Source organism: Melanotaenia boesemani, chromosome 16, assembly GCF_017639745.1.
Source record: "Melanotaenia boesemani isolate fMelBoe1 chromosome 16, fMelBoe1.pri, whole genome shotgun sequence".
NCBI lineage: Eukaryota > Metazoa > Chordata > Actinopteri > Atheriniformes > Melanotaeniidae > Melanotaenia > Melanotaenia boesemani.
In genome coordinates, this window is record NC_055697.1 from 1,962,683 (window position 1) to 1,977,775 (window position 15,093).

The following is a 15,093-nucleotide window of genomic DNA, read 5'->3' on the forward strand; positions in this document are numbered from 1 at the left end:
ACATTTTAATAAAAGTAACTAATATAATAAAAGTAACTTATATAAAAAGTAACTAACATTTTAATAAAAGTAACTGTAATATAATAAAAGTAACTAATATAAAAAGTAACTAACATTTTAATAAAAGTAACTGTAGTATAATAAAAGTAACTAATATAAAAAGTAACTAACATTTTAATAATAGTAACTGTAATATAATAAAAGTAACTAATATAAAAAGTAACTAACATTTTAATAAAATTGACTGTAATATAATAAAAGTAACTAATATAAAAAATAACTAACATTTTAATAATAGTAACTGTAATATAATAAAAGTAGCTAATATAAAAAGTAATTAACATTTTAATAAAAGTAACTGTAATATAATAAAAGTAATTAATATAAGAAGCAACTAACATTTTAATAAAAGTAACTGGCTCCACAGCTGTTCAGTCCCTTGAGTTCCTTCATTGTTCATGTGGAAATGTTCTAACTTTCACTATTAAACATGGTCCTGAGTTCTACTGCTGTTTTTCTTCCATCTGGTTCCACCAAACGTTGAAGTGATCACCATCATTCAGGATGTTTTTCTGACCACATTTCTTCCTGGAAGACGATGGTTCCCACCACCCTTCCAAGTTTTTAATGATGGATGGACAGTTCTGAAACTAGTTCTAGTAGTTTCTGCCTCTCTATAGATGTTTTCCCTGTTTGATGTCGATGATCTGACCCCTTTTTAAACACATGAACATCTTTCCACGACCATGGACGTGTCTTTCCAGGTGGTTGCTTGACATGAGAAGCTGCTCTGTGCTTCAGTCGGGGTTAAATTACTTGCTGCAGCTGGAAGATGATCACCCTGCAGGAATTATCCAATAGGAAGCTCCTACCTGTTTGCTTAGGTAAATCCAGGTGGCCAGTTTTTTGTTTTTATGATATACTGTAAATGGCACAGATGAATTATATTTTTGTAGTAAATATAATAATAATTGTTTTCACATTTTTAATGTATTGAGAGGAAAACTTCTGGTTATTGACTAAATCCTTCGCTTGGTTAGATCTAGGTGGTGATTTTTATTATTAATATTAGTGTTAACAACTGATTGATATTTGGGTCTGGACTTCTATTTGGATAAAGAAAGAAACCTGAGGGTTAACTCTGGACTCCAGAGGAACTGTAATGTCCATTTTTGACTATTTCAAGCAGTCTTTTACAGATTAAGGTGAGTTGTGATGTTTGCTTACTTGATAGCATTGTAGATGTCCTCCAACATGTCCTGGTCAAAGTCTCTGTTTCCATTTACGCCCTTCAGATTTTTCTTGAATTGCTGTCAAGATCAACAAAAACAAGAAAGTTATGCTGTAAAAACCTGCCAGAAACGTTGAACCTCATTTCTAATCATCAGCACATCAGTCACTGCATCTCCAGCAGAGCAGTTTAAAGCATTAAACAGTCACTGTTTTGTCAACTGAGCATCAAACCAACAATTAAAAGAGCCCTGGGTGAAAATACACTTGTTATGTGTCACTTAATATGCTTTAGATGCATGGTTAGGAACACAGGGATTAGAGCCAAGAACCTCCTGTAAATAAACACAAGCATCCGGTGATGACTGATAGCCTCAAGGCTCATTTTTGTGCCTTGACTTGGAGGGTTTGTCTCCTAGCAGGTATGAGGAGGGGAAATAGGAGATTCTCTGCAGAGACACAGAGAAATAAACACCAGCAGACACGAAGGCTGAGAGAGCAGGAGGCTGCTGAGGATCTGGCCTTTTATTTGTAATGCTCATACGAGGGGCACGCCGTCTCAAACACATCATCATTCATTATTTCAGAAGCTCTGGGAGCAGCTGCTGGCATCCACATGCCGTGTTTTATGGACAAAATTAACATCCCTCCACTGACCTTCCCTTTACCTCGCTGAAAACATGTCATGTCATCGTCGGGAGAGCAGGATCTGATTTATACGCAGCCATGCTGGGCAAAGCTTCCCCTTTTCAAAAATAACCCGCTCCCAGCAAATGCTGTGCATTGCAAGCTGCTAAGTAAGTGAAGTGCTAGGCGCCACTTTTACTGGCTCTAAGACCCCGTTTACACCACAACGCTGAGGCTATTGTGTGGAAGCCTCTGGCTGTTGTCTGAGCCTGGAGGTCAACGAGCTTGTGGTGGGGGGGGCATTAAACATACAACACCAGCTGCATCATGACCCAACAAAGATCAACCCGGAGAAGAAACTGAGAAAGAGAGCGAAAGCTGCAGCTCGCTGTTATTTGTCAGTGAGAGTCGCCCACCCACAAACTGGTTACCAGTTCCCCCAGAGGCTCTGTTTAGTCTTCAGCTGCTGTCAATCAAACACTGAGAAAACAGAGCCAGCAGATAAAGCCAGAGAGGGAGCGTAGCCCCCCACCCCCATCAGGATGAGTTCACCTCTGAGATGGACCACCACTGGCTACAGCTGCTGGCTGCGGCTTTCTGAGCTGCCAAGCTGCAGCAGTGCAAATGCCCTCACACTGGGAGGAATTTCACACCAGCAGACACAAATGGTGGAAGAGAAAAAATAGATCTGAGCACAGAGCAGCTCTTCTTCCTCGCTTCACGTCCATCTGCAAACATCTTCTGATAAAATGTTTTATCTCTGCAGGATTTCTAAGAAGTTCTGACTTCTTCTCTGACCAAAGAACAACTTTAATCTGTGAAAGGATGAAGGGCGGACGTCTGGAAACACAACTCCAGGACATACACTTCAAAACAAAACGGAGGTAAAACTTCAATGCCTAAATGATTTTACACTCATAAAACAAAATAAATACACCACAATGGGAAAAAAGATGAATGACAAAGATGGGAATAAAATAAAATACTGCTGAACAGTAGATAAATTCATCAAAATAAATAGATAAAAATTAATAAACATAAAAATAAATATATAAATAAATACATAAGTGAAATGAATGAATGAATTTTATTGGTAAAAAAAAAAAAAAAAGCTTACATTTATCAAATAAATCTGGGATTTTTATCCGGGCTGCGTTACAGATTCATCTGCATAAACAACAAAGCTACTGGTTCCATTTTAAAATCTGACTTTTGCATCGTCTCTGAGAGAGAAGCTGACTTCCAGCATATGGCTGCTTCATTGCAGCTGTTAACAGAATCCACCAAAAAGCACTTTATCCTCCTCATTTCTGCGGGTTCTGACAGTTTTCCAGACGCTGCAGGATGATCCATCCCATACGTCACACCGGTAACCCCTCCGCTGTCGGGAGAACGTGTGTTATCTTGGGGGTCGTGGCTCAATCCCTGCTCTAACACATCGGATCAGTTTTCCTTGTCTTAGTGAAATAAAGTCAGGAAATGTTTGGATTTATCATGGCGCTCCATTTGGGGCGGCGGTACCCAGGTTTCCTTAGTTCTTATTTTGGTTGAGGAATGAAAAGAAGCGTTTTCTGAAACTACTCGAGGATCGGGGAAATTTTACTTTAAACACACACATCCACCCATCCTCACACATTCTGGATCCTTTGTTATTGCAGCTCTCTCTTTGCTCACTGCTTATAAACCAGGTCCAAATATTTCCCAGGAGCAAAGTCATGGTTATGTTGGACAAGCTGTTTTTATGATCATTTTAATAATGTCCAGGATTAGTCTGATAACATTCTGCAGCCTGACAGCAGATTTAATCTCCTCTTCTCTATTATAAATATTAGCAGTAAACAGTTTCTCATTAGTTATTAAACACACTAAAACAGCGGCAACAGTAATGGTTTTGTTGCATCTGGTGGCCAGCGTTCGTCCTGTTATCTGCCAGAGTGTCAATACGATCAGTGAACGTCCAGTGCGTGAGCCCGTGGGGAGCTGACTTACCTCCACAGTCATGGGGATGTTCTGCTTGCGGACGTTGTGGTTGTGCTGGTCAGTATTCAGCATGATGACGGCGTAGGCCAGGGCGAAGCCGGCGTCGTTGCTCATGAACGGAGACCCATTCACTTTCTACACACACACACGTAAAATGACATTATCATCATTTTCAAACATTTTAAATGAACATATTTCATTAAAGAGGTTTTCCTTCCAAACTTTTCCACAACAGGATGTGCTGGTAAATATTGTCTCTATCAACCAATTTCTACTTCGTGGATTCATCCAGCTGGAGTGAAAATGACTCTCCAAGTTTTTATGTTCAAGTTTTATGTTCCAAGTTCAACAAGATCTGTTCCCATTTTATCCGTCCTGCAGCAAACCGTGTGATCAGACGCAGGTTTGAGCTTTTGTCCATCATGCTCTCTGCAGGACATCAGCAGCAGGACGAGGTCTTCACACATCACCTGGTTTTTCTGCATTTGGCTACCACAGAAGAAGACTCCAGAGCTCTCGATGATGTGGTGGAGTCTTCAGGAAATTTCCTCTAAGATACTCAGGTGTCTTCCCAACGTACCAGGGATGTTTCTGGTAAGATGCTGCCTGGGATCTTCTGGCTTCAGGCTGCTGTTGCTTTCTACCAACATCACAAGCATCCGGTCTCGGCTGGGCTGCAGTTCATGGACGGAAATCCCAATAAAACATTTTACCGTAATACTGAGAGAATTTTACCGGCTCTACTTTCTGTTTTCAGCCTCGATGCTGCGATTCCACTGTGACGTGATTGACAGGTGATGTGATCTGGTTTGAGCCAGAATGAGTCACTTATTTAGATGTTTTCCTGTCATGTTATGTAACAACAGCAAACCCCTCCACACACACACATCAGCCCACAGAGTGGAAAACTCATTTACAGACCCACTACAAAAATTTTATCATCTACTCTTTCAAAGACACTGTCTGTGTGTGTGTGTGTGTGTGTGTGTGTTTTGTCGGCCTATGAAAAGGACATTACTACGAATAGTTTCCAGGTCACATGACTCATCTTGCTATTTTGAGGAGTCAAACGTTGGCCTGCGTGGAGACCTTTTCCTCTCAGTGTGCATGTGTGTGAGTGTGTTAATGCTGTCAGGTCACCTGAAGATAATCAGGATCAGAGAGTAGGAATCTATACCTGATAACAGAAAGGACACTTTGTGACCAGGTTGGCTTTACCGAGTGGTAATGGAAAGAAAAGAGGTGTGTGGAAAACCTGACTCTGTTTCAGCTGCTGATGGGCTGTTGGGAGTACACCGATGAGCCCACCCCCCCATCTTATGTCAGCTTTCCTTTGCATGGTGCTAAAACAGCTCTGATCTACAAGAACACGCAAAGACGTTCACTGAGATGTGATCCCTGCAGACATCTGCAATAACCAAAGTATGGTTATCCTTTTGTTTTCACGTCTTTGTGTAAATCACTGGAAAGGCTAAAAAGAAGAAATTAGTTCATTTTAGAGTCTGACCAGGAAACCTCAAGATTCCATTAAAGCTGATTTTTGGCAAGAAATTTGTGGGGTTGATACCTTGACAAAGATTCAAATCCTCACCTCTTCATCCAACCATCACCTACTTTATCAGCTGCACCAGTTCAACGTCCTGTTAACACAGATATCCAATCAGCCAATCACAGGGCAGCATGTAGTCGTGGTGAAGACGACCTGCTGAAGTTCAAGCTGAGCATCAGAATGAGGAAGAACGGGGATTTAAGAGACTTTGAACGTGGCATGGTTGCTGGTCGGAGTATTTACTGGGATTTCCACCCACAACCATCTCCAGGGTTTCCAGAGAATGTTCTGAAGAAGAGAAAATATCCAGAGCAGCAGTTGTCTGGACCAGGATGTCTGGTTGATGTCAGAGGTCAGAGGAGAATGGACAGACTGGTTGGAGATGATGGTGACATGAAGTCAGATAAGCACTGGTTCCCACCAAGGTCTGCAGACATCGCTGGGTCAAGACCTCTACATTTTTTATACTGTGTAAATAATAAAATTCATAAAATAAATGCATGTAAACGTGGATCCATCCTGCCTTGGATCAACGCTTTAGGCCGCTGGTGGTGTAAGGGGGGGGGGGGGGGGGGGGGGGGGGGGGGGGGCCTCTTGAAATCCAAAACAGATTACAGTGAACTCAGATAGCTGCTGGATCATCATAACATCATAATTTCCATCAAGTCTGGATCCTTTTTAACCCAAGGCTGCAGGAACGTCTGCCTTTAAAGCTTTTATTCTAATCTAATTCAAGCATGAACATCTTCCAAGCACCCCATGTCACATCTCTGTAGAGCGGATCTAACCTTGTTAACTACATATCACGTGTGAGGAAAGGTGTCTTACATGCCAGTTGTCTGTGAAAGTTTCTAGAAGTCTCTGAATGACAGGAGCCTCGCCCGGTAGTCTAAAGGCCTCCAAGTAGAGCCGCAGAGCCTCGTCAATACGAAGTCCCTGGAAGGTGAATGTGCTGTGACAAAAACAAGGACGTTAGTTTAAAACAACAATAAATGATCAAAAATGTGTGACAGGCGGAGGAATGTGAAGCTACTTCACAAAGCTGTCCAGGAGCTCCATGTTCTTGCGATCGCTGATGTACTCTCCGATCATCTTTTTGTCCAGACGAGGGTTTTCTCTGAGCCACTGGGCCACCTGGTTGTTGTCCAGCGGGTCACTGAGGAGCCCTTTCTCCTGCAGGAACTGGATCCCCTTCTTGGGCTTCTGGTTAAACTGCTCTGTGCCTGTGATCAGCAGCTGGTCGCAAACGAAGAACGTCAGGTTAAGTGAAAGCAGATTTTCTGACTGGACATGAACGCAGAGACACAGCAGATATGCAGCAGCCTCACCTTCTTCTTTGTCCTGATCTCCAGCAGCTCCTGCGACTCAGGTAAGCAGGTGGAGAAACGCTGAGGCTTCTTTGGAGCTCGTTTGTCTGCTGAACGAGATAATAAACATTTTTAACAACTTCAACCTGATGTTTTGTAGGATTTTAGAGGAAAATAATCCTCACCTGAATCAGTGTCTCCTTGGTCCTGACGACCTAGCTTCATCCTCTCTGCCATGAGATGTCCACTGGTAGGCGGACAAACTGGTGCATTCTCAGCTGGTGGTGCATTCAGATTATTAGTGTGGCCCAATCTGTTAAGTTCTGAGAACAAGAAGGAAAATATTTTTATTTTTCAACAGGCATGTTTTTAACATAAAGAAGCAAAGATGAAACTGGAAAGGATTGCACAAAGATCCTTATTCAGAGGTCAAACAGTTGCTAAAAGGCTGGTTAGATGATGCAGGGATGTACACACCAGCTGGAGAGTCCGGTCCATTTCTGAGGGAACCGTCCCGCTCGGCCAGGAGTGTGTCTGACTGGTCCTCATGGGCGCTGTTGTCCGGTACCTTGGCCTGGCAATGGGCTTCGATGCTGTCGATAACAGTGAGCAGAGCCTCCAGAGAGAGGAGGTGGGTGGTGTACAGCTGCCCCGACACTGGAAACGCATTCTTTAAAAAAGACAAACCAAACTTTAAGCTTTACAAAATGTTGGATTTAATTTGAGATAAAATCCATCTTTAGATGATGAAAATTAAGACAAAAATAAGAATTAACCTACAACCCCAGTTGCAGAAAAGCTAGGTCCCTAAAATCAGAAATAATCGCGCCATATTTCTCCCAGTAGAAGATAAAAACACGTCAGAGGATGAAACGGAGATGTTTCACCATGAGATGAAAATATGAGCTGATGGAATAAGTTGGAACAGGAGCAACAAAAGGCTGGAAAAGTACCTGGTACAAACCAGAAAGACCTGCAGGAGCATTGGACAACTAACCAGGTTACCTGGCACCAGGTCAGTAACATGACTGGTGTAAAAGGAGCATTTCAGAGAGGCAGAGTCTCTCAGATGGAAAGATGGACAGAGCTTCACCAATCTGAGACAAACTGGATCTAAAACTGGAACAATTTCAGAAAAATGTTCCCCAGACTGAAGATCCACCATCTACTGTGTAGAATATCATCAGAAGATCCAGAGATTGAGGAGGAATCTCTGTGTGAATGGGACAAGGCTGGATGCTGGTGATCTTCTGCATTAAAAGCAGACATGATTCTCTACTGGAAACCACTGCATGGACTCAGGAAGACTTCCAGAAACTACTGTCTCTGAACACAGTTCACCCTGAAACCCACAAATGCAGGTTAAAGCTCCATCATGCAGAGAAGAAGCCAGATGTGAACATCAGCGCCATCTTCTCTGGACTCATTTAGCTCATTTATGATAAAATAAATAAATAGTTCTTGGAAAGCATGGATGCTGTGTCCTGCAGACTAAAGAGGAGAGGGAGCATCCAGCTTGTTATTAGTGGCCAAGTTATTTCATTTTTATTCATAAGCACTTAAACACATCAGATGTTGACCAAAGTGCTGTACAATTATAATAGAAATAAATAATAGTACAAATTACCAAATTATAAGGGGACAAAATGACAATAAAACAGACATAAAAGAAGTAAAAAGATAAAAAGACAAGAATAACACGTTGAATCTGACTGAAAGTTGGAGAGTAAAAATGTGTTTAAAGGAGATAAAAAATGTCTTGATGTGGAGGGGAAGGCTTGATGCCCCCTTTGTTTCAATCCACAATCAGCTCATATTTTCCATGAAATGGTTTCGCCATCTGAAGTGTCGTTTATGTTCTACTGGGAATACAATATGGGTTGATGAGATTTGGAAATCACTGAATTGTTTCATTCACATGCTACACAGAAATCCAACTTGTTTTTGGAGTTGGGTCAGGAAAGTAGATCATTCCCACCGTACCCAGACTGAACTGACTGCTTTAGTTTGATGCGCTGTTACCTTGGAGAGCAGCTTGGTGAGGTCCTCAAACAGGTTGGAGCAGTAGAAGTCGGAGTCGTAGTTGATGTAGAGCTCAGTGACAAAGCTGGGAATCCTCCACAGCTGGACCAGAGCCTCCAGGGCCATCTCCTTCATCTCATAGGGCATCTTAATGTTCTCTGACGTGATGATGTCCATCAGCTTCTTCAGGTACATCTGAGGATGTCACGTTTAAAGAATCAGGATATTAGACATTTCCACATAAAGAGCTCAGGGCTTCTGGTTTTTGGGACTACAGGATTATTTCTGCTCCAGGTAGTTTGCATTTCCACCAGGATCTAAGGTCAGGATGTCGTAGAGGTATGTGGCAGCCCCACCAGGAAGAGGAGTTTAACTCCATCAGTTTAAACTGTGTTCATGTCACATTTTAAATAGTTGTGTGTTTTTATTTCTGCCTCAGAATTGAACAGCTGGAGCTTTCTGTAGCTCAGGACGCATCTTCTCAGCCAATTAAAACTGTAGGATTGGAGTTTGGATGTTGAGTTTGCAAACAGGAGCAACGACTGCTGCAACTTGAAGCTGAGAGACTGTACAAACTGAATAAACTGATCAGTCTCTGAAGGTGGAGGATAACCTCAGAGCCATAACGTTGGTGCTGTGGGTGTGAAATCTCTCCCGTAGAAATCGGTTTGGCCTCCGATTCCTGAGGCTGAAATGCAGGTTTGCATGTCACAACTTTCTTTTAAATAAAGCTCAACTAAACTAGATTTAACATTAGAACCACCAAGGGGTCATTTTTACCCCCTTTGCACTTTTGTCTCCATGTAATTCTCATAAATTTACCCCATTTACCTCAGACTGTGTGACTTCTCCTAAAATGACCATTTTTGTTATCTGATCCAAAACAAAAGGATCGGGATCATTTATATTTAGAACCACAGAGGGAGTCGTTTTTACCTCAAAGAAAACCTAAAACACTGATCAGCTGTGACCCCACAGCATCAGCGTTGCTAGGCAACCAGGTTGTAGCTGAAATACATGTGAGACAGAATTCGGCCAATTTAATTTAGCCGTCCTGGTTTTTACCTTTAGCAGAGTCTGACTAAGTATAGATGGATTTCACTGTAACCTATAACTCAGGTGGAGGACAGAATCTGATGATCCATCATCAGATCCGTTGTTTTCTTCGGATGAGAATTCCTCTACTGAAGATGATGAGCCAAAATGTGAAAAAAGGCCCAGGCTTCAACAGAACGGGGAGGGACTACCTGCCATTACCTTATTAGAGTCGGGTGCAGACAGATGGATAGTTTTATTTAAAAAAAATGCTATGACATTTACAACATTTTCACCTTGTTGATTCACATTTTCTGTTTGACAAATGAGCCTGAAATAATCCCACGTGCAAGGTAATTAAGTTATTTATTTTTTGTGCTTCTGGTTAAAACTGCTGCAAAGTAAAATACTGCCTCTATAAATGTCATTTTTGCATGTTTTCTGCATGGCAGAACTAAAGGAATGGCTCTAGTGCTAAATCCTGTGAGACTGTTAGGAAGACAGTTACCTCCAGCTGAAACTTCAGGTGCATCCTCATGCTCTCGAAAAGTAAGAAGCAAACTCGTATGGAGCAAGCATACAGGTTCATCCGGTCTACACTCAGCAGCTGTAACAGAGAAAAATCACAAAAAAAGTAAAAAAAAAAAAAAAATTCAAAAACTGCATGTAAAAAAACGACAGACATTTTCATTCAGTTTTACCTGGAACAGGTGTCTGCAGAGCTCCTCTTTAACCAGGACTAGTAGAGACTGATAGTTAGAGATATGCGCCGCCTCAAGCGCGACGGTCAGGAGCTGCAGGCCCATGTGCATCATAGCATCCGTGTTGTGGCGGTCATGAGGGTTGGTCAGCGAGATCAGGAAGCGAAAAAGTTCCCTTAGACATGGCAACCCGTAGGGGATGAGGGAGACTCCTTAGACCAGAGAGGACACAAGGACATGGGTTACATGCAGACATAAGTGGGAGGAGCTCAGTGATGAGACAGAGTTAAAACAGGATCTTTACCGTCTCTTTGTGTGGACTGTGTGAAGCGAACTCCACGAGGGTTGACGTAGTCCATGTCATGAACAGAGGTGGATTCTGACTGATCGGTGACAGAGTCTTTGTCCTCCAGAACTTCAGGAATGGACTCCACTGAGGCTGACTGAGCTGGTCCCACCGGTCTCCCCTCCGACTTCCCACAGTGGAGACACAGCATGACAGGTTAATAATGCACTACAGCAAAGCCAACAACACAGAAGAACACAGGTCTACCTGTGAATCTGGGGAGCCAGACTCCATCCCGAGAAGTGAGGTAGCAGTGCCAGCGGGGGTCTGCTCCAGGTCAGAGAGGTCTTCTCTGGAGGTGGCTTTGGAGCAGGTGTCCAGGCCGCTGTCGGTGGCTGTCGGGCTGGATATGGATGACCCAGCACTGTCTGATGCTGGGAGACTGGAGCTGGACAAGCCTTGCTCAATGAAGGGGACGCCACCTGGGAGACATGATCACATGCAGAAGAAAAAGAAGTGAAATACCTGCTACACGTCCACCACAGGACGGAATACATCCTTCATTCATGACTCAACTCCTGAGAGCACAGAGAGCCGGTGAGTATTTCAACCCTATCTCATACCTGACAGGTTGTTGCTGAGGGTGCTGGACTGACTAGGATCCATCTGACCAGAGGGACTTCGGACCATGTGGCGAGGCGGTCTTGGAGAGCGTTTCTGCTTTTTCCATTTAGATGACTCACTCATTCCCCCAGCACGCATCTTCAGCTAAAGGAAACAGTTAACCTGGGTTAGTCCTCTCCAAACACACAGATCACTCGCTCTCTTGCTTTAAACTCTGTCTTGTCTTTCTCAGAAGTCAGCAGAAATGGCTCTGAGCATTGAGAGAAACAGTCTGCAAGCTTAGAAAGTGCATTCAGTAATGTAATGAAATCACTTTAACACAGTTTAATTAACTTGAAGGGGTTTAAGGATTTTTAACTCTTAGGCATGAAGAAAAAAAGCCTTTGGTGTTTTGATTTTTAACTCTCCCTTCGGAGCCTGACAGCTTCAGGAGTCGTGTGGACTAATAAAACACACATAACAGTCACATTTTCCATAAATACAGATTTACAGCTTATGGAAATTTAACATATGAAGTGAATGTGTAAAACTGTTTCTCTGTGTACATTAAATAAAAACATGAGTTAATGCATAGAACCGAACACTAAGAGGAGAATGTGTGTTATCAGAAAAAGGTCATTGTTTTTCTTTATGCAAACATTGATATTTCTGTTTAAAGAAGCTCCTCAGACATGCTCCATCATGCAACAGCTGAGCAAGCACATGGGCGGTGTGACACACAGCAGCTGACTGAGGCGTGTACATGAGAGTTTAAACCCACAAGAAATCAAATCATAATGAAATGCAACCATAGAAAATGTAGAAATGCAGATGTGTTCAGGAGCAGTAGCTGTGGAACAGGTTGTCTGGACAGCTTGCTTTGTTTAGTTTACATACATCCTAGCAGTTTTAAAGCATTTTCTTTTCTTTTTTGGAGTGAAAAGTATTTCTCATGAGTTGTAACCAAGAGAGCAAGGTCTATGAAGCAGTTTTCTGTGATGCTGAAAAAAGATCTGCTGCACTCTTTGTTCAAAATTGGACATCAATTCCTGTTCATTGGAGATCATTTGGGGGAATGATAATGATCCTACATCTTCCAAAGCTGGGGTTTAATGGGAGCTTAACAAGTACTGAGGAAAGGTTACAATCAGACTCTCCAGCCTAAATACTGTACTTAAAGTCATCTTACCTGCACACGTTTGTTTTTCCACAAGATATTGTAAGCCTCAGAAGAGAAGAGGAGGAGGCAGGTGTCCATGATTAGTGATGGAAAACTTGTCAGCAGTGGGACCAACACATTATACATGCAAGCATAAGCCTCCGTGCACAATGGGAAGAGGTGTGGGACAAAGTGGACACAAACACTACAGGATCTAACCACTACAGGATGAGCAACCAGCTAAAGAGCAAGGGGGTAAGTGGGTTCAAGTGGGTTCAGAGACCATGCAAACAAGCAATGAACCACTAAAACGGCTGGAACTGCCCCACAGAGCATCAACCAAAAGTTTGTACTTCTCATGCACAGGTTTGTCTTTATTTAGACTGTTTTTCTACAGAGACTGAATGTATGCAGACTAAGAAATAAGGCATGAAGTTCTCCATGTAGAAATATCTGACACTGTTGCTGTCATTCGTTTCTCTTCTTTCTCAGCAGGTCTTCCTGGCTAAAGGCTGTTACTCCACAAGAAGCGAGAACTTTTTTCTTGTTCTTGAGGCCACAAGAACAAAATTACATCATTTTACTCTCGTGGACGTGAAAAGGAACAGTTCTCAGCGCATCAGCCAAACAGAACTTCCTCCTCGTAGGGCTCTGAGAAGTATTGTGTGATTGGCCGGACATTTGAGGTGGGCGTGGTTAACGCTGAAAAGAATGAAGCAGCAGGGTGTGGCTTCTGCATTTCCCCTGATCCCAGATTACACAGACAGTTTTAATGAACAGCTGATCGAGGTGGTGAGACAGTATGTGAATGTAAACATCACATGTGGGATTTAAAGACACGGACACCGCCGCGTGCACAACCCCGCCCCGCCATGGACCAAGTTTCCTGCTAAATATGAAATAACCCGGTCAGCAGTTCATTTCAGATAAAAACACAGACATCCCTCTAATCCCGCCCCATCACGGAAGAAGCTTCTGGAGGAGTATGAGTCATGCTGCTGGTTGACCCCTCCTTCCTGTCCTCTCCATCCCCAACCGGTCCAGGAAGATGGCTGTCCTTCCTGGTCCTGGTCCTGATGGAGGTTTTTCTTTCTGGTTCTGGTCCTGATGGAGGTTTTTCTTCCTGGTTCTGGTCCTGATGGAGGTTTTCCTTCCTGGTTCTGGTCCTGATGGAGGTTTTTCTTCCTGGTTCTGGTCCTGATGGAGGTTTTTCGTCCTGGTCCTGATGGAGGTTTTTCTTCCTGGTTCTGGTCCTGATGGAGGTTTTTCTTCCTGGTTCTGGTCCTGATGGAGGTTTTTCTTCCTGGTCCTGGTCCTGATGGAGGTTTTTCTTCCTGGTTCTGGTCCTGATGGAGGTTTTTCTTCCTGGTCCTGGTCCTGATGGAGGTTTTCCTTTCCTGGTTCTGGTCCTGATGGAGGTTTTTCTTCCTGGTTCTGGTCCTGATGGAGGTTTTTCTTCCTGGTTCTGGCCCTGATGGAGGTTTTCTCCTGCACTGTGTTCTGGTGCAGCTCAGGATGGAGGACTGAATCAAAGAGAAGATCTGGTCCAATCCGGTGGTTTCCTTAGCTAGATCATTATCTTCATGAACTGGTTTAGTATGAACTGATGTGGATCATATGATGGACTTTTTAATTGGACTATATTGAATTTTCATAGAACGAGTCTACATCTGCAGAAGTGACTTGAAATGACTGTTGTGAACTGGTGCTGTATTAATTAAGATTGCTTTAATTTAACTGAATTATTTAAGTTTGGTAGTTTGATTAAAATAAAGGAAAACCTCTGCATGAGTGGACTGACAGGTACTGTCTATAAAAGACATTTGAGCAAAATGACAAAAAAGAAAAATTCAGATTTATTTCATGTCCTGCAGAGTGGACGGTAACCTCCACTGTAAAGATGAAAAAACCGTTTAATACTTCTGTTTAGGAGATGCAAATGTTCACTGAGAAGCCCAGACAACACCTGTTCGATTAAACTTTTCTCCAGTAAAACCAAAACAAATATTTATTCATATTTTCTTTTAATAAATTAATTCAATGGCCCCTAAGAAAGGTCAGGCTCAGAATAAATCTAGCATGGACACAGAGATGGATAATAAATATATCCCACAAGAATCTGGTATTTGTTGTATTTTTACACATAGAGCTGAATCTTAAATATTCTTATTGTATTAGCAAAAAATAAAATAACAGAAAATAAAATAAAATTTAGATAACACAAAAATAATAATATAAAACAAAATTTAAATGATCAAATAAAATAAAACTAAAAACAATAAAAACTAAAAAAGACAAAACAATCAAACTCAAATAAAACAAAATTAAATATAAACAAAATAAAGAAAATGAATCTATCAGTGCCATAAATCTATCTAATAAATGTCATAAGCAGCTGCTTCCTTGCTGATGACAGTATAAGATGTTTTAGACGGGGCGGACATTAAGATCATGAAAGTCCACCAGTGCCGCGCACCCTCATGCACTTCCACACAGAAGCCATGCTAACCCCGCAACACCCCTGAGCCGGACGCGGCCCAGTTAAGTACCATCTCTAGACACATCTGGCTTCTGTTTCTACTCTGCTGAAAGTC

At 42.3% G+C, this 15,093-nt stretch overlaps 1 protein-coding gene across 5 annotated transcripts in view; it reads right to left on the bottom strand.

Annotated features, from left to right (window-relative positions):
- The window catches only part of gbf1 (golgi brefeldin A resistant guanine nucleotide exchange factor 1), a 103,762-nt gene that overhangs the window by 19,414 nt on the left and 69,255 nt on the right, over positions 1-15,093 (bottom strand). For 3 of the 5 annotated variants that reach the window (XM_042009682.1, XM_042009684.1, XM_042009681.1), the window contains exons 9-21: positions 11,361-11,505; positions 11,005-11,219; positions 10,756-10,924; positions 10,452-10,663; positions 10,259-10,357; positions 8,716-8,910; positions 7,171-7,363; positions 6,879-7,016; positions 6,715-6,803; positions 6,420-6,622; positions 6,215-6,338; positions 3,847-3,972; positions 1,228-1,310 (exon numbers count right to left, since the gene is read on the bottom strand). In XM_042009682.1, coding sequence (XP_041865616.1) covers positions 1,228-1,310; positions 3,847-3,972; positions 6,215-6,338; positions 6,420-6,622; positions 6,715-6,803; positions 6,879-7,016; positions 7,171-7,363; positions 8,716-8,910; positions 10,259-10,357; positions 10,452-10,663; positions 10,756-10,924; positions 11,005-11,219; positions 11,361-11,505 — 1,991 coding nt within the window. Of the gene's footprint in view, positions 1-1,227; positions 1,311-3,846; positions 3,973-6,214; positions 6,339-6,419; positions 6,623-6,714; positions 6,804-6,878; positions 7,017-7,170; positions 7,364-8,715; positions 8,911-10,258; positions 10,358-10,451; positions 10,664-10,755; positions 10,925-11,004; positions 11,220-11,360; positions 11,506-12,529; positions 12,812-15,093 lie in introns of those variants that run through there. The other 2 variants (XM_042009685.1, XM_042009683.1) reach the window with 2 other exon arrangements.